Source organism: Limulus polyphemus, unplaced genomic scaffold, assembly GCF_000517525.1.
Source record: "Limulus polyphemus unplaced genomic scaffold, Limulus_polyphemus-2.1.2 Scaffold1682, whole genome shotgun sequence".
Lineage (NCBI taxonomy): Eukaryota > Metazoa > Arthropoda > Merostomata > Xiphosura > Limulidae > Limulus > Limulus polyphemus.
Genome location: NW_013667292.1, coordinates 193,010 through 212,362, shown reverse-complemented (window position 1 = coordinate 212,362; position 19,353 = coordinate 193,010). Strand labels below are relative to the sequence as shown.

The 19,353-nt window shown below is 34.1% G+C and overlaps 1 protein-coding gene across 1 annotated transcript in view; it reads left to right on the top strand.

The window, feature by feature from the left end:
* Positions 1-7,830: 7,830 nt before the first annotated feature.
* The window catches only part of LOC106464543, a 90,107-nt gene continuing 78,584 nt past the window's right edge, over positions 7,831-19,353 (top strand). The window contains 2 exon segments of the mRNA XM_013924687.2: positions 7,831-7,975; positions 12,098-12,125. Of these exon segments, the coding sequence (XP_013780141.1) occupies positions 7,895-7,975; positions 12,098-12,125 (109 nt within the window). The 5' untranslated portion in view covers positions 7,831-7,894.

Here is a 19,353-nt window from a genome sequence, read left to right as displayed (position 1 = left end):
AAGAAATCATTAGTTTCGGTATTTTGTGAAACTAACAACATAGTAAAGCCCAAAGATGCAGTGTTGAAGTTGAAGCAGATGCATGATGCATTACAAGATGATTTCTCTATCGATTCTCAAATTATAAATGCCATTTCGGCAAAGAAGAGTAAATATAGATTTCATCTTGTCATAGTTTTTGATTTTTTTATCGTTTTAGAGGTTGTCCCGAGCATCATTCATAGAGATCTATCGAAAAACCCTAAATCACCGATTTCCGAAATGACCACCTTGTTAACCATCCTAGGCTAAATACTAAAAGATGCTGGACTGGCTCGTGTGACAGGTGTTAAAATAGATTTATATAATCCGCCCCTTGATAAAAATTATTAATCTAAATATGATTTTACCTGACCAGTATAGGTTAATTTTCAGACAGATAAATCATCAAATTTTCTTGTGCAATAAATTCCACTCGTTAACATATTATATTTTTTATTGTTTGTTTGCTCTCTTGTTAAGCACAAAGCTACACAATGAGCTATCTGTGCCGTGCCAATTACAGGTAACAAAACCCGATAGTTAGCTTTATAAGCCTTTTGACTTACCTCTGAGCCAATTGAAGGCATTATGTATTTATGATATTACTAACATGTGATTTCCAAACTAATTTCCTATTAATATAACTTAAATTTTAATACGTCGTGCATATAGTGGTTTAAAAAATAAATAAATACTGTTATACTTTAATACGTCGAGTACAGTATTTGAAGACAAAATCAAACGACTTCTAATCGAAAAGTTAACATTAATTTAATGGCCGATCTTTCCTCATTAAGCTATTGATTAAAAAAAAACCTCTTTTATCCCCGAACTTTTATTTTCGTGTGGAGTATCTGACTAAAAAACCGAGGGTCACTAGTTCGTGATTTAGTACCATCAAACTTAACTCGCACTTTCAGTTGTGGTTGCGTTATAAGAATGACACTAAATCCCGTTATTCGGTTTAAAATGTCCCCCAGTGGAACAGCGGTACGTCTGCGGGCTTACAACGCTATAATCCGGGTTTCGATTCCAGTGGTGGGCAGAGCTCAGATAGCCAGCCCATTGTGTAGCTTTATGCTTAACCTCAAACTAACAAACAAACGGTTAAAAATAGTCGCTTGCGGCGGCGGGTACTACCGATTGGTTGCCTTCCTTCTGGTATACTGATGAAAATTAAGAAAGGCTATTCATGAACACGAGATGTCGTTAAAGTGAAGAAAGAAACAAATTATTTCGTCGCTTGCCTTTATGAGACTCTTGAACAACGAAAGATGTACAGCCAAGTCAGATTCAAGAACCACGTTATTACTGAATAATACATGACTTTCATGTTCTTTGAGGCACAATTGAAGCAACCTGGTGGTCGATCCAATTTACCTAGCATCTAGGACATTTAATTCATATACTAAATTATACTGCATCAATGACGATATTTTGTCTTTAAACCAGAAAATGTAAATTAATGTTCGAGTTTAAAAACTGCCTTAAATGTAACATTTTACAAATACATTGTGCTGTCCAAAACAAGCGGACATACTAATTTTTCTGTTATTTTATTTTGAAGTATTATATTAAATGTAATATTTTTGAGAAATGTGACGTGGTCATTCATTCTGGTAGTTGAATGTTCACAACTATCCACTCACGAAAAGCGTGACTTGAGGCTCTCACTAATAAAGTGTTTCCGCCCTGATGTTTGTGAAAAGAAGAAGAAAAAAAAGACACTCCAAGCTGATTTACAGAACGAACAAACTCGTTCGTGTTTGAGAAAATAGGACAGCGCCTGAACTGCTGTACCTGCTTGTGACGCCCTCTGTAAATGTAAATTACTCCTGAACTATACTTACCTTGTTTTCCTAAGATTTGAAGAATGTTTCATTACTCTAAGCCTACCGGGTTTCATTCCTTACATTACTGCAGGTGTCGTTTTGTTCCAACAGGAAGTGTACATTACCTAAATTTGAAAAAGGTGGACGAGTTCTTAGGACTATATAAACAGTACTTATTCTAGAAATGAACTAAAAATCTAAATTAACTTAGGTATTTGTTTACGCTCATTAAACACAAAAAATTACTTACTTACGATATAATAGCGCTTTAAAAATAGCTGTTTATCAAGTACCCGGATGCTGTGTTTGTAACACAAACAGAAAATATCTGATTTTTGTCACACGTGCAATAATTATTGTAGTTGGTATTTGTTTTCTTTTAATTTGATGTTTTATGAACAATTAAAGATAGTGGAGTGTTTGTTGTAAGAGGATTATAATGAACACGATCACGCATGCTCACTACACGTTTACTATAGCCTGGCTTCAGCTTCACCTCTCTCTTTTGTATTGTTAATTGTTGCAATGTTCTATGGCTGGGCAGGTTCTTTTGAATGGTTTAATAAAAACAATGCAAGTCCAGTTCACGTAGCGAATTAGTTCATTTCTTCAACAACTTTTACTAAAGGATATTTTCGCTTTGAAACAAGTTCTAGGTCTATGTTTACAAACAACGTTCAATTAAATAGAAACTGTACCCCTAACTTACTCATAAACTCTACAACAGAAATTAATCGATAGATAACAAACACGCTAACTTACTTATCGAGTAACTGAATAGACGCGATAACTCTCACTACAAATACTGTACATAATCGCTTCTTAACTTACTGATTCATTAATTCTTGCATTTGTTTCTGTATGCTGCACGAAATTTCTAGATTCTACAAAGGCCCTAATTCTCGGTAACCTTCCAGATATGTTGCCACGAGCCCTCTGGTAAACAAGTATCTAAATTAATATATTATGAAATATAATTTACAAAAGTATTTTGATAATTATTATTTAACGGGAATCGTTAAACCTTAAAAACGTATTTACGATTGATAATTCTTTTATAACATTGTACAATCAAACCTATTCAATTCCAGTGTACAAGAGATTATTGATCTTAAAAAATTAACTTTAACATATTGTTTGTGGGGTGAAGAACCCACTTAAAAAAATAAAGTTTGGAGACAGATTAAATGGGTAATGAATGAAACTTTATTACAAGTGACAAATGTACAACGTTTCTAAAAGCTGGACTTGCAACGCTAGAAACCGGTTTTCGATACCCGTGGTGGGCAGAGCACAGATAGCCCATTGCATAGCTCTGTGCTTAACTTCAAACAAACAAACAACAAATTCTAAAAGCTTTGGTGATGAATTCAACGTCTCGACAAGCTTATGTGATGAATTCAAATTTGACAACGAGGATATTTTCTATATCCTTGATGAATCTGGAAACTAATTAAAAATTCCTTAAAACATATAGTGTTATTGTTGTGTAGGTAACGAAAGCAAACACTATATACAGAGAGCACGTGACTTTCTGTAGGTGTTTAGTAATGAAGAATTGAATTTAGAGACAATGAACACTTTTAGGAATTGGTTATCATTCGTAATTGTTTTGGTTGTTCATTGACAGACAATCAATAACCTCATTCTAAGAAAACATTAATCTCGAGATGACAATTCAAAGTATAAATTTTAGGCTTTCTGACGTTTGTTCTTGGACTATCTTGACGTGCGAACTGTTTTTGAACAGACTAGGTGACATGAGAAAAATATAGGTCTAAAGAACCAGTATAATGTGGAAATGAGGTCACAAGCAACTGTCGATTTACGAGTAGGAGTTCCGGTATCCAAGTTTCCTTGTGAGAAGAATATACCCATATCTCATCTGGCCCGCACGATCAATCTGCACTACACGTGACAAATACTACAACATCACAGTGTAAGAGTTTGCACATGCTATGGCATTTCAGCTTAGCCATAGTTGACCAAATTCAAATTTGAAAATGTTAAAATTTTACTATTTTTTAATCATAAGACAAAATGGTGTAGTTTGAAGTTGGTGATCATCTTATACAACATACAGTTCATATCATAAGACATCTGACGTGAGTTTACCATAACCTTATAAAACATAGTTTATCATAAAACAGTCTAAATCTGTCAGAGATTGGCTATCATCTTATACAAGATGTACTTCCGCAGGTTCCCCGAAAGTGCTCTGTTTCAAGAGTAAATAAAACCAAAATTAAGAGTAACAAATATTTATATTTCTTGTTTTTGAAGTTCATATGTCATGCTGTGTTATAGCCTACAGAGTGCATAATTCTCTTCGTGATTCCTGGCACACGTACGTTTTACTGACGATAGTACAAATTGCAATGTTAAGTGTCTCTTATGTGACGTCATTTTCGTGTCTACTTACTAGCTGACAGACAGCACACTGCTGTATAGTGGTGTGAGTGGTTAATACAGGTGACGGAAAACAAGCTATATAATAGTTGCACATGTGCTATAATATTACTCTATAGTTGTAACTTTCTTTTTTAAGTGTCATTATTACTTCTGAATTTTCTAGAATATTGACCTTCGGTGGGACAGCGGTAAGTTTACAGATTTACAACGCTAAAATTCGGGGTTCAATTCCCAGAGGTGGATACAGCGGGCAGCCCAATTTGACTTTACAAACAAAAAATCTACAATATTATTACGTTTACTTTTCAAAAGGATTTAACTTTATTTATTACTTCCTCTTGTTCACTCCATGAGTTTAGTAAAACCACAGAGGTTAGTTAAAGTCGGAGGAGTTGTGTTAGTTAACTGGTTAAAATAGATGACCTCTCCTGGCGACCTTCGGCCCCCTTTTGGGGAAAATGGTCTAAATCTGGCGTTAGTTTGACTAATATATAAAAGTTTATTTTAAAACAGCCTAAATCTGGTGTGGGTTGGAGGATATAAAATATACTGGGTTTGATTGATTGTTATTTTATAAAATAGAAATATATATCATTACGCAATGCTGTCTTGCTATAGTTCATAACTTTATAATATGTCTCCAATTATTTTATTTTACAAATCATTTATATTGTTGTTTCAAACTAGAATCATCCTTTAACTAGAAATAAAAAAAAATGAGAAAGCTATGATTGTGAAAAAAGTGACTAACAGATGCAAGTCACGCGGAAATTATTTAATAAGTAGTTTGTTTTGTTTTGAATTTCGCGCAAAGCTACACGAGGGCTATCTGCGCTAGCCGTCCCTAATTAGCAGAGTAAGGCTAGAGGGAAGGCAGATAGTCATCACCACCCACCGCCAACTCTTGGGCTACTCTTTTACCAACGAATAGTGGGATTGACCGTCACATTATAATGCCCCCACGGCTGAAAGTCATGTTTGGTAGAACGGGGATTCAAACCCGCGACCCTCAGATTGCGAGTCGAGCACCCTAACCACCTGGCTCTTAATAAATAGAAACAACTGTAGAAGTTAAGTTTTATAAAAGAAAACAAAATAATTTATATACGGTGATAACCAAGAGTGAAAATCAAAGTCCCTTCTGTTTAACACTTTTTTATACATTTTATACCCTAAATTACGATGTTGGAACTGTTTCTGAGCTCATCATGCACGAAAACTAGTTCACCTGTTCCGTTTATACTGGGTCAGCCGGCCAAGGCAACTCGTTCTTACACTTCATGTAAATTGTAAAGCTAGCTAGTTGATACTAGAAAAGAAATAACTCGATTAATATGTGATTTTAGACTAATTTCGTAAGATTAATTCTATATTAACAAACTCCAGGACATTTCTCCACGAACAGTATTTTATTTCTGCTTTTGGCTCCTCTGCTGGGGATTCCAACAGGCAAGGTGTTAGTCACAGAGTTTCTTAATATAGATTAATATCTTCAAAACCACTTTTTCAGTTTTAAAGTGCATCCGGAAAATATCTAACGAAAGCTACACGATGGGCTGGCTATCTGAGCTGTTCCTATAGCGATTATCGAACACCCGATTTTTAGCCTTATAAGCCCTCAAGCTTACAGCTAAGCAACTGGGGAGGATCTGACTCAACCACTTTTAAAAATCTGTTTCTGTTCGTTTAGTATTCTTTAGTTTGTAATTAAAATACATATACCTATTGCTAATCACTCAAACCAAAACTTACAATATGAAATCACACCATATATGTGTTATAAGGAAAAAGACAACACCTGTTAGTTATTACTTACCAACTGTGGATACTTATTGCTTAAATACACTATAATTTAATTTGATGCCAAACTCTCAAATTCTGTGTACTAATTACTAGTCTGAACAACTCATAGTAGGTACTAATTACTTAGATAATCAATAATGATTAGAAAAAAATGTTATTAATTTCTTGGATAAATAACTAATTTTAACAAGTACTGGACACTGTTTATTTATGTAAATGATTAATTTTACACACGATGAGGGCTAAGATTTTAGATAAATGATTAATACTGACATATTCTATATTCTGTTTTTTAAATAACAGTTCGATATTAGCAAGACGTGGTTAGTAATTCCTGATGTAAAATTATAATTCTTGTACTTTTTTTAATAAACTTAAATCATTAATATAAATTTCATAATATACTTAAAAAATTATCTTTACATATCCTTCTTCTGAATACATATATATACAAGTATTGAAGCCCCTAGTGGCACAGCAGTATGTCTGAGGACTTATACCGCTAGAAACCAGGTTTCGATACCCGTGCTGGGCAGAGCACAGATAGCCCTTTGTGAAGCTTTTTGCTTAATTATAAACGATAATTGTATTGAAAATAATACTTGCGATTCGATGTTAACATTTATCTTTAAGTTGAATGAATATATACATTAAGATAGAGCTACAAATCAAGAAGTGCTAATTTTATAAGGGTCGCGCATGGCTTTGTGTTTAGCGTGACACTCTATGAAAGTCCGCGGTTTGCATCCAGTTGCTGCGAAATCGCGTTCCGAGTTTTGGGGCTGCAAGTATGTTATAAAAATTACGGTCAAATCCCACTATTCGATTAGGGCCGTCCAAGGCTTGGCAGTGGGTGCTGTTGTCCAACTATCTTCGCTGTAGTTTCTAAGTAAAAATTAGGAATGACTAAACGCAGATACCCCTTTTGTAGCTTTATGTGAATATTCGAAGCAAACCAACAAAAGTTGTTTTAAAGATATTTTTTCTAGCGTTCACTCATTTAGTTGTTTCTTAACGCCACATGTAAAATACATAGAACTTATTGCCAATTCAATGCATCAGTTTTACCTTGTACAGCTTTCAATTCAGTTTACATGTTAACATTTTTCTGCTGAGGTAGCCTTTCTTAAAGCTATTCTAAGTTCTTTAATAACACAGTTGAAGATAATTTATTATTTTTAATTGAAAAAGTTTTAGACAATACTTCTCTAAATGCTATAAAATTAATGAGAAGAATCAGGACAACACACTCCTTAAAAACTCAATAAACTTCTACACCCACCTACTAATAAATAAATAAAGTAACCTTCATGCAATCAATCAACCATATAACTTCTGGTGTACTGTACACGTAGACTTATGAAGGAAAGAAAACCTAATGCCGTAGGCAAAACCACTACCTTCCGCTCCCCTTTCAGTTGTCTATCTGCATACCTGTCTAACCCTCGTCATCTAAGGTACTTGGTGTAGCCTACGGCCACGATAGAAACGTGTCTTTACCTGGCTCCACCTGAGGGGTAAGGACCGGAACCTTGGGCTTGAGAACCTGCCGGACCAGTTCACAAGCTGAATGACGGGCTGCATTTGGGAAGCAGAGTCGATTTAGTCGAGTCTGGTGTGGTTGTCCTGCCACTTTCAGCAAAGATATCTAGGAGACAACCTGGCGCGTATTTTGTCAGTGATTAGACGAGAGTGAGCCTGTTTATAAGTTGGATAATAAGTGTAACAAAAACTAAAAAAAGGAATTAAGCTTCAATAACACATGGTGAAACATAAGTGACAGAATAACAACCGTTTGTCTGGCTAGCCATCCCCAAGAAACCAAAATGGCTGCTTCGTGTGGGAAGACTTGTTGGTATATTTTCATTGTTCTTTTCGCCATTTATGGTGTACCATCAGCTCAACAGGTAATTTTTAAATATTCATTAATGAAAATAAAGTGTGTACATCAAGTCCTAATTAATATTTCTCTGTTCTTCATCTCTATGAAACAGGTTTTTAAGTTATGAATATTCGGCAGAAGTATAAATTGAGAATCTTACGTGTTTTTATTCTATTTTAAATCTTAGACATATAAATATTACTTTACTGATTAAACCCAAATATTTTTCTTGTATGGAAAAGTTCGTTTGTCAACGATGGTGTTCCTCTCTTAAGCGCTACGGATCTTTGTTATTTCAATAAACCGAGCAAATTTTTGCCTTCCAGTAACATTTAAAAAAGTATTTTAGGGAAGTGATCCAAAATTTACTCTCTTAAAAAAAAATTCGGTGTTTTTATGACGATTAATCTGTTTGAACTTTGAGTTTTAGGTCTGTGTCACTAAGCCTTGAAAATTCAGTTACATTAGAATTTATACTAGTGAGGATTACTTCTCTAACTAACGGTTGCAACATGCACTGGGCCTATTCGTAATCGTGGATAATTTCTTGTTAATCAGCATTAACTAACGTATTTCTCATAAGCTTCGTTCGTTGTGAAGGATTTTAGTTCTTACGAATATAGTGCTCAAAATCCACGATTTCGCGGAAGATTTATCATCAGCGAATACATCCAACTCATAACTCTTTTGTTGTGGGAAACTTATCATTAACTAGTCTATTCTTCATTAACTTATTTATTTTTCATAATCTTCGTCCACTGTGAAAAAGTTATTATTTACAAGCATATTTTTCATAATTCACAGTCGCTACGGAGGATTTATCATTAACGAATAAATATATCTATCCCTTGAATACCTTCACTGACAACTCCCTCGGTTTGGAGCGCCCCCCGATGGGTCAGTGGTAAGTTTACGGAATTACAACGTTAAAATCCGGGATTAGATTCTCTGCGGTGAACACACAGCAGCTAGCCCAATGTGGCTTTGTTCCAAAAACATGAACCAACAAAATCGGTCTGGAGCACTTACTAATAACGAATATATCAATATACTCCATAATGTTGACGAACTTCTCCAAACTGAAACTTCTGTCTTTTTTCTGTTGACCCTTTAGTTCATATGACTGCAACACAACATGGGTTACTGTGGAAGATTCGTCGTGTTCGTTAGCTTTGTAGTTTAGAATGATATCTCCTCTATAACATAAAAAGTTGTAACATCTAATTGTTTTAATTCTACAGAATGGAATGCACTAAAGCAACAGTTGGTGTTAACTATATTTTCGGTCGTAATCCCAATAAAAGCTTAAGTAGTTAGTAAAGCAAATAATCTTCTTAAGTATAATTATATAGAACGTTATTAAAACCAGAGGCTTAACGAAGCTAAGTATAAAAAATACTTATCGTTTACTATTTACATCTAGACAGATTACTCATACTCGAAATATTAACATTACCTTCAGGGTTGTTGTATTTGAAATAAGGCACAAAAGTCACGAACTAATGGATGTTAAAATTTTACTAAAAATCGCTTATATCACTCTTATGCTACTGATTTCTCATACGTATTTCGAGACACTATTTAAATATCAAATTATTTGTTACTTTAAACGAGTATCTAGAAGTTTTGAAAAGTACAAACTCTCTAATACAAAAATAATTAAAATTCATGGTTTATTGATCTTATTCTTAAGTCCCAGACTTTTAAAATATCGGTTTAGAAACGATTTTACCTTTATTGACCAAAGGATCAAGCTGAAGAAACAAAGGTACAAGAAAAAAATACGGTTGTTCATAACATGTAACTCAAAACAGAGTGAAAAAAAAAATTCCTAAAGAAATTTTATGCTAATTTTTTATGGTCCCACTGCTTCACGAAGCATATTGGATTGCCCCTGTTCGTCCGTTCCGATCCTGTGGACAGACTATCTCAAAATTGGTTTGTTTGAAAGGAATACTATGATGTGTTTTAAATTTCGCGCAAAGCTACACGAGGGCTATCTGCGCTAGCCGTCCCTAATTTAGCAGAGGAAGGCTAGAGGGAAGGCAGATAGTCATCACCACCCACCGCCAACTCTTGGGCTACTCTTTTACCAACGAATAGTGGGATTGACCATCACATTATAACGCCCCCACGGCTGAACGGGCGAGCATGTTTGGTGGGACGGGGATTCGAATCCGCGGCCCTCAGATTGCTAGTCGAGCGCCCTAACCACCTGGCCATGCCGAGCCCTCAAGATTGGATTTATGGATTTTGACCATAGTTATAAGACAGGTACTGTATAAAAAAGTTCTAGACCTATTTACCTTTCGAAGGCCATAGGTCAATGGTTAAAGTCAATGAAATTGGAGGACTTAAACATGCAGTATAATCACAATGAATGTTTTTTGTGTGTGTGTTATTTAGTGTTTACTAAACACTGAACTGTTAGTATTTCTGATGTTATTTGTTTCGTTGAAATTTTCCTTTGAAGCTGAGAAAGATTAGTTAAATAGGTCAAGGAGACTAGTTAGTTTTAATTTGCATCAAATAAGGAATAACAGCATATTTTAATGAAGTTTAAAACAAGCACATAAGGGTTAAGAACATTATAGAAATTGTTTTGTTCTACTTAATGTTCTTCATTGTTTCGTTGTTACAGATTCTGATTATATTGTCTCATAGTTTACAGTACCTGTTTCGTTGTTCTGCGCTGTGCTACATTAATTACAATGTTGAACAACGAAACACATACTTTTAGATGTGAAACAATGTAGCATTACAATATTGAACAACGAAACACGTTCTGTAAGATGTGAAACAATGCACAAACCCAAACTGTAAAATGTAGAACAATGTAACCTGTGTTATGTTGTTTTTTACTGTTCGCGTTCTACATTGTAATGTTACATTGTTCTACATTTTACAGTTTGGGTTTGTGCATTGTTGTGTTATGTTGTTTTTTACTGTTCACGATCTACATTGTAATGTTACATTGTCTCACATGTTCCACATTGTTGTGTTATATTCTCATATGTTATACACAATACGTGTTTCGTTGTTCTATATTATAATTATAGTTATCTCACGTATTCCACATTGCTGTGTTATGTTGTCTTACGGTACGTGTTATACGTTGTTGTGTTGTAATATATATATATATCGATTATTCTACATCATAAAACTATATATCTCACATTTAACAGTACGCGTTTCGATGTTATACACTAACAAAACAGCACTTACTGTATGCAACTTGATGTTATTTAGTGTTACAGAAAAGAAAGTGAGTCCATTTGGGTTTTTAGATCTGTATTGTTATTCCCTTAATTTAACTTAATTAAAATTAGACGATTTTAAAATGGAGAAACATTTTAAAATCATCTAATTTTTTTGTGTTTTGAAACTAAGTTCATCTGTAGTGAATACCTTGATCAGTTTAAAATGCATTTAATTATTTCTAATTTTATCTTAAAAGTTAATCTTAATTAAAACCGTTACGTTTACCTACAAAATTAAACAGAGCCTTTAAAATATAAATTAAAAATTTATTTAGCTATATTTAAGAAAATTTTTAAATATATTAAAACCCTAATTATAAATTTACTTTTCTACACGATTTCTATACCTGAATGTATAGTATTGCAAAAATGTTTTTATATATCTAACTATGGTAAACAAATAAAGAAAATAATAATTTGATACATCTGTAAATTGTCATGGACAAACACAATAACACAGTACCAATTTTCAGTAACATCTCATAAACATTGATAAAAATTAACATTATAGTCTGTTTGTAATTAAGCACAAAGCTACAAAATGGGCTATCTGTGCTCTGCCCACCACGGGTATCGGAACCTGGATTCTATCGTTATAAGTCCGCAGACATACCGCTGTGCCACTAGGGGTCGATATTATAGTCTGAAGATTATGGCTGTCAAAATTCGAAAGTTAGTTGTATGTAATGTAAACAAAAAATTATTGGATATGTAAATCCCTTAACATTTAACATACGAAGGAGAAATTAATAGTATTACAAGCCTTATTCTATCATTTTACAACTTTATAAAGCTTGTTTTTACTTCTTTTAGGACTTGTTTTTTGTATTAATTGACGATAAAGACATAACAGTTAGTAAACTATTGAACTTTTATTTCATTTTCAGGACAACTCTGTTCTTCAGTGTCCAAAAGGTACGTTATTATTCGTTTCGTTTTATATTTTATGCTCCTACTTTCAGACTTTTGATAATTAGAAATACAAAGAAAAACAACAGTATACGCTACACAAGTAAGAAACATAATTATTAGGGCACAGTTTAGAAGTAAAAACATAATTATTAGGGCACAGTTTAGAAGTAAAAACATAATTATTAGTATAGTTATACGAGATCAAAATATAAAAAAAGAAGATGTAGCGTTGTATTTACACCCCTCAGTTGACTAATAGTTAAACTGGCTTGGACACTTAGTTAACAAATGGGATCAAAATATTAAGTAAACTGAACAGTTCAAGAATAGTGGCTGATGTCTTAAGTTTTCATTAACTTTGTGTTACAAGAGGAATTAATGCTGTATCAGATAGTCACAAAACTTTAGTGTTCTCTTTTAACCAGACTTTTTGTTTTAATAATCAACACTTTATTTTTAGCTTTGTTAAGTTTATTCTATTAAATAAACACCTCTAAAACAGCATGTACTAACACAAGATTCGACACCAAGACTCATCGTGCAAAAGTTTTTTTAAATAGTGTTAGTCGCCTGTTTTTTCCTCATATTTTTTTATACATTTCCAACTAATGTTTTCAACTTTACCCCAAGGATACCCATGTTTCGAAATATATTGTATGTAAGGCCACTGTATACTGGTTACCTCAGCTCGTGAGATTGGTATTCGCCCGCTGGGTTTGAGGCGAGTTTTGTTCTTCCTATTTCGTAACCGCGACATTTTGCGATGTATCATTAACTCCAGCTTCACGCTTTATTTAGTATTGCAAAGACCTTAAACTCGTATATGTTTTTGTAGTTGTTCGTCTTTTCAAAACCAACGCGAACGTGTCCAATTTTCTTACAAAGTGACTTTGACTTAAATATTTTATGTTTTTTATTTAGATAAAGCGATTTTTAAACGGAAGTCCTAACTAACTAGACACTACATTACCTTGGAAACAAACAGTATACAGTTTTTCTGTTATTTCGCTATTATTATTTAATTGTATTGTATTGTATTGATTCTTCTGATCACTTTAATTTTTAAACCTAAGACTGTTTTATTTTGTGGAGATTCAATTTAATTTATAATTTAAAAAATTGCACACGGAAATAGCTTTTATTTATTAAAAGTAATGACCATGTTCTAAATATTTCCGTCACATAGGAAAAAGCATATCAAATATAGGTATCTTGACTCAACGATAAGCTTGAGGACTTATAACGCTAAAATTCTGGATCTAGTCCTGCGTTGGTCACAGCGCAGATAGCCCAGTGTGCAGTTTGCGCTTAAACAAACACATACAATAAAAAAAAATACAATCTGTAAGATACATATTAAATCATGCGTGAGATAGTCTCAATTCTCATTGCACATTCTCTTTCTCCAAAATCAAAAACTTACAGTTTTAACTAGTCACATGTCTGACTGAACAGTGAGATAATAGATAATAATGTTAAGTCTATTGACTTTCTCCATAAAGGCCGGAATCGGGGGGGTGGGGTGGGGGGATGCCCAAATAATTAAATTGGAGGACCCGAATACTATATATTGTGTATACTGGTTATTATCTGAAACAATGTTATTATTTGTGTGGCTTACGACACAGCATACATTTCATTTTGTATTTACAATTCAGTACTTGTTATTGTGTGTAATTGTTGAATGATATTTTAAAGCGTTTTTCTTGACTGTCGATCAATTGCTTCTCAATGTTTTGTACGTTCCAATATTCCTTTTCTCACAGTGAGAACCGATATGACGATTTTCGAAGGAAACTGCAGACTTTCGCGCCAAAATATTTTACACCTAGTGCAGTTTCTTTCATTTTTTCATTCGCCTCAACAATTATTTGTTTGTTTTTTTTCTATTCAATCAAATTTTTTCTAACAAATAGAAATTCATTATTTATGTTATGTTTACGGTGGGTCAAGGGCCAAAGCCTAAATAATTCTGGTTTACAACTCTAGTCAAATGAGATATTAAGAAAACGGCCACATTCTTGGGGAAAAAGAATGACTTGTGGACATCACAGGAACATCCTAGTAAAATGTCGTAATTAACTTGTGTGAGCTACATTCTACTGACAGTAAGTTAGCTTTATCAGAACGATATTACAAATTATGTAGTGCTCTTGGAAATACTTCTTCCATAGTCGATCTTCCCATTCCTGTGATAACGATAATACATTATTTCCATTGTAACAACCTTTGCAAAGAAAGGCGAAGTTAGTCTTAGACGAAATAAGTTGACAAACGTTCCTCGGGTTCCCTACTCCACTACATGTAGAAGCCTATTTCTAAGACCAGTGGAAGTATCCTGGAGGACTTGACGGGCTGTAATTGAATGGGATTACTGTAATTTAAGTTTCATGAAACAAACCGCTTATTTCGAGGTGTTTTTGGAGGTTATGAGCCTTTGCTAACTTCAAATATTTGTTTGTGATTTTGTTAACGGTACGAGGAGATATGTCCAGCTTCATTGTAAATTAGAGGTCATTTTAACTTTGTGAATGAGGGCGTTTCTCCAAGTTGGCTTAATGTGTGATTGGTGCCCAAAACTGCTCTACTGTGTGGAGTTTTACACTTCTATAGGAACACTGACGATTTCCTTCTTGGAAATGTTGTCTCTATATTTTAATAATTCCCGATCTATAAATATCTTTCCTCGGAGAAGGTCTGTGACATGTTTCTTCAATCACAGTTTGCTCGTTGCGGCTTTTGGCTGTCGAATGGTCGGGAGTTTTCTGTGAACCAATATACAGGTGCTAACACATATCGTCATTGACGCCACAGCTATCACGTGAAGCAATACGTGATGCAAATTAACCTTATAAGATGCAATTAATCCTCTGTATTGGAATTCCTTGCAACTCCCTGTCATCTACTTCAAATGTTTCGTTTCCACTTTGAATACGTTCTACTGAACACTCTGTAACTTTTTCTATTCACAGTTACTCCAAATATTTGTCAAGTTCGCTTTCAGTTTGATTATATTCTATTGGGCACTGCAACTTCCTTTGCCGTGTAAGATATAATATCAAGCTTACACTTTTCTTGCTGTATCTGACAAGCTTTAGTAATTATATATATAGTATCTTAGCGTTTCTAAGACCCCCTTTAAAATTTCATCAGTTTGCTGTTACATAATAAACATTTGTGGGTTTTAAAACGAGTTTTCTTTTACCACACAAGGACAGATAGTTAAATCTGTTTTGAACTAAAAAGGCCGAAATTTTCTAATGTTAACATATAACTTCCGGTATGAAAAATATACGTAACATATGGCGAGTCTTACTTGGTTTTATTTCGTTATCTGATTGCACTATAGTAAACAAAATAAATACGTTATCTCTATCTTAGGTACAACGACGTTGGAAAGCCTTGTAGTTATATTTGTTCTTTTATTCATCGTTGTTGAACACTGACGATAAAAACCAAATATTACTGTGTAGCAAAGTAGCTTTGAAGGAAGAACAGCTTAAATTCGAATCAAATATAAAATATAACGAAACTATTTTGTTGAAAAAATAGCTTGTTCATAAACCAAATAGTTCAGTGTAGTAAAGTTGTGTTCAAGGAACAACAGCCTATATATAATCCATATATTGCTGTGAGATAAAGTGGTTTTCAGAAAAATAAAAACGAAAAACATTTAACTTGCCCATGTATTAGAATCTATAAAGTTATTTTGAAGAAAGGATATTGTAACTAAGCCTTTACATAATTAATATATAGCAATACAGCAACGCTAGTTTGATGAAACAATGTATTGTATTTAGTTCTTTCGAAAGAGATCAGTCTTTATATAGACCATATCCTACAGTTTATTAAAGAAATAATATATTCACCATACTACAGTGAAGCTAAGCTGTTCTGAAAGAAGAATAAGCTAAACATAAAACAAATTGTACAGTTATACTTTCGATGAAGAATAGTCTAAGTAGTTTTTTGTTGTTAAAATAGCTGTTATATAAACAAAGTAACTCGGTATAACTAATTTCTTATGATAGAATAATAGCCTATACACACCCTATTTACAACAGTTCAGCAAAGTAGTTGAGAAGGAATCAGGCTATGCACAAAGACTACCAATAAGCAAATAGACACCTATTTTAGAAAGAATGCTGCTTCATTTAATAACTAACAATGAAAGAAAAAGGTTCAGTATTACTATTAGTATTTTGTGAATCTGCCATTTGCAATATTTTAAGGTAAAAGCTAGGGTTATACATCGTATTTACAAAATCTGAAATCTTGGCCAGTAGGATTGCACCCCAGTCCTCACGAATAACTTGAATAAGGGTGTCCCTAGAATCTGATGGGTCAAGCATGATCGATAATGTTCATATCTGCGATAAGCCAGGCCACAGGAAAATGATAATCTCATGATCTTCAATCCGTCATTTAGTGACTTGGACTGAATGGGGAGGAATTCCATCTTTCATGTAAACACTGCCATTTCTGGTAAGCTTATTATTAATGTAGAGGGCCTTGCTCGAGGGTTGCGATATATCGAGAATCAGTGACAATCCCTTCGCATACCATCAGCTGTGATTGTCTAGCTGCCAAATGGCGCCCATACCATAACATAAATACCACTGTATTTTGTAATGGCTTTAATAAGACAGTTCAAGAAAAGTTACTGGGACAATAGTCACTAAACGCAGTGCGCCAATTATCAGATAATTTTGCAGATTTGGACTCATCAGAGAAAAATTAGTGACCCAAAAGGCGGGAGAATGTGATATTATCTGTGATGCCTACTGCTGACAATATTGCCTGGAGTGAGGAGTAGCCTCCGTCTAGATACTCCACCATTATAACCAATGCCATGAAGATAACTTCTGCTGATTTGGGGCATACTTGAGTCTGTCCTGCAACAGTAGCGGTGGTCAGTGGGTCATTCTCAACACCACTCCTCACAGCAGGAAGAGTTCGTGCTGTTAATGTCTGATGTGGATAGAACTGTTCTGTTATTTTCACTGAGGGCAACGCTATTGCAAGTAGTCTGGTAATTTCTCATTGATTTTGACAGCCCCCTCCCACCGTCTAGCAATGCGACCTTTCAAATACAGTAGATTTCCGGATTCCTTGCATTCTTTGGATGCGTGTTTGTATTATATGATCTTTACTAAGCTATACATTTATTCATACGTCGGGTTAGTTACATATGACGTCATGGAGATGGCCGATTTGTATTTTCGGGTCTGTTTTTTGTTACTTATTGGTAGGCTGTGTATACAGTCCGTACACAACAATTTAGTAATAGTGTTTTAAAAGATAAATAGGTTATATTTAGCAAATTTACCGCAGGATAGCTTGTGTATAGTAGATATATTATAGTTTAACAAAGTTGTTTTAGGAGAAGAATAGGGCTGCCAGTGGCACAGCGGTACGTCTGCAGACTTACAACGCTAGAATCTGGGTTTTAATACTCGCGGTGGGCAGAGCACAGATAGCCCATTGTGTAGCTTTGTGCTTAACTTCAAACAAACAAATTGCCTAGAAAGTATAATAGCCTATTATACAGTTCTTATCTTGCAAGATGCTTTATTTTGAAGTAATCTATTTTTGGATACATCATAGTAACATGGTTTACCCTCTAAAAACATTACATCGTGATAGCTGTGACATTTATATCCGTGCGAAAACATCGAATTTATATATAAGATAAGATTTTCCCACATACTTTTTTGTGAGGTTCAATGGAATAATGTAAAGCTGTTTCGCATACAGTAGATTTTTGTTTTACACGGTAAACAGTCTTGCCGTACATGTACGTTGTCTAGCCCACGACCTTTCTCATGTTTCCGTTTTCTGCAGCAACTAGTAGAAAGTGGCAGATCCGCCCTCTAAGTTCATGCTCTGTTACGTCAGCATTTTTAAGGAAGAGAAGAACTCATGCCTTCTTATCAGGTGAACGACCCGATTGTTGCAAGTATGGTGTAACAGTCTTAAAAGCACGTTGCGGACTGACACGGTTGGCGAAGTGTGTTCTGCGTTCATGCCTTGCACACTTTGTATACTTCCTAAAGTGAAAGGTCACAACCATGGATTTTTTATTTAGATTTTACTTTGTTTATTTTACTATCTAATCGGGAAAAGCTTGTTAGACAATAAGTTTTACTCTCTTTCTTTTTGTAGCTGTAAATTAGGTCGACTCTGTTTCTTAGATTGCAATATTTTAACAATGACATTTCATTCCAACATCTGTTTCACAGTGTGCAGATAAAGAATCATATTTCTTATTTCCAGGTCTTCAAATTTTCGACTGGAATCATCCATTTGTTTCTGAACCACGCTTCGTAGATAAATAACATATTTTAAGCAAAAGTACTTATCTATCGATTAAATAGCCATCCTAGAACCAATAATACGTGTTCTGACACCAACCAGTACAAAACTTTGTTAAACATATCCTAAACTACTTGATACATCTCCAAAAAACGTTGACTCGTTATTTTCTACTCTCATCATTCGTTTTTAAATCTAACCATATCTATACATTATTATTTGGAAATAGATCGATTTACCATAAATATATACCTCATAATATTCATTTTTGAAATGGATAGATAATGGGTTTCTAGTAATATAATATGAAAATTGTACATATACCTTTATCTTATATTGAATTACAAAAGTAATTTATCTCGAAACCCACCCCAGCCAATTGTAAAGTAGTTTCATATACGAAGTTACAAGTAGTATTGTAGTTTCTGATGAAGTATTGAATGAGATATGGATAGTCTTGTCAACTTTAGTAAAGTACTGAATGAGTTACGGTTGGTTTTGTCAACTTTAGGAAAGTACTGAATGAGTTACGGTTGGTTTTGTCAACTTTAGTAAAGTACTGAATGAGTTACGGTTGGTTTTGTCAACTTTAGTAAAGTACTGAATGAGTTACGGTTGGTTTTGTCAACTTTAGTAAAGTACTGAATGAGTTACGGTTGGTTTTGTCAATTTTAGTAAAGTATTGAATGAGATATGGATAGTCTTGTCAACTTTAGTAAAGTACTGAATGAGTTACGGTTGGTTTTGTCAACTTTAGTAAAGTACTGAATGAGTTACGGTTGGTTTTGTCAACTTTAGTAAAGTACTGAATGAGTTACGGTTGGTTTTGTCAACTTTAGTAAAGTACTGAATGAGTTACGGTTGGTTTTGTCAACTTTAGTAAAGTACTGAATGAGTTACGGTTGGTTTTTGTCAA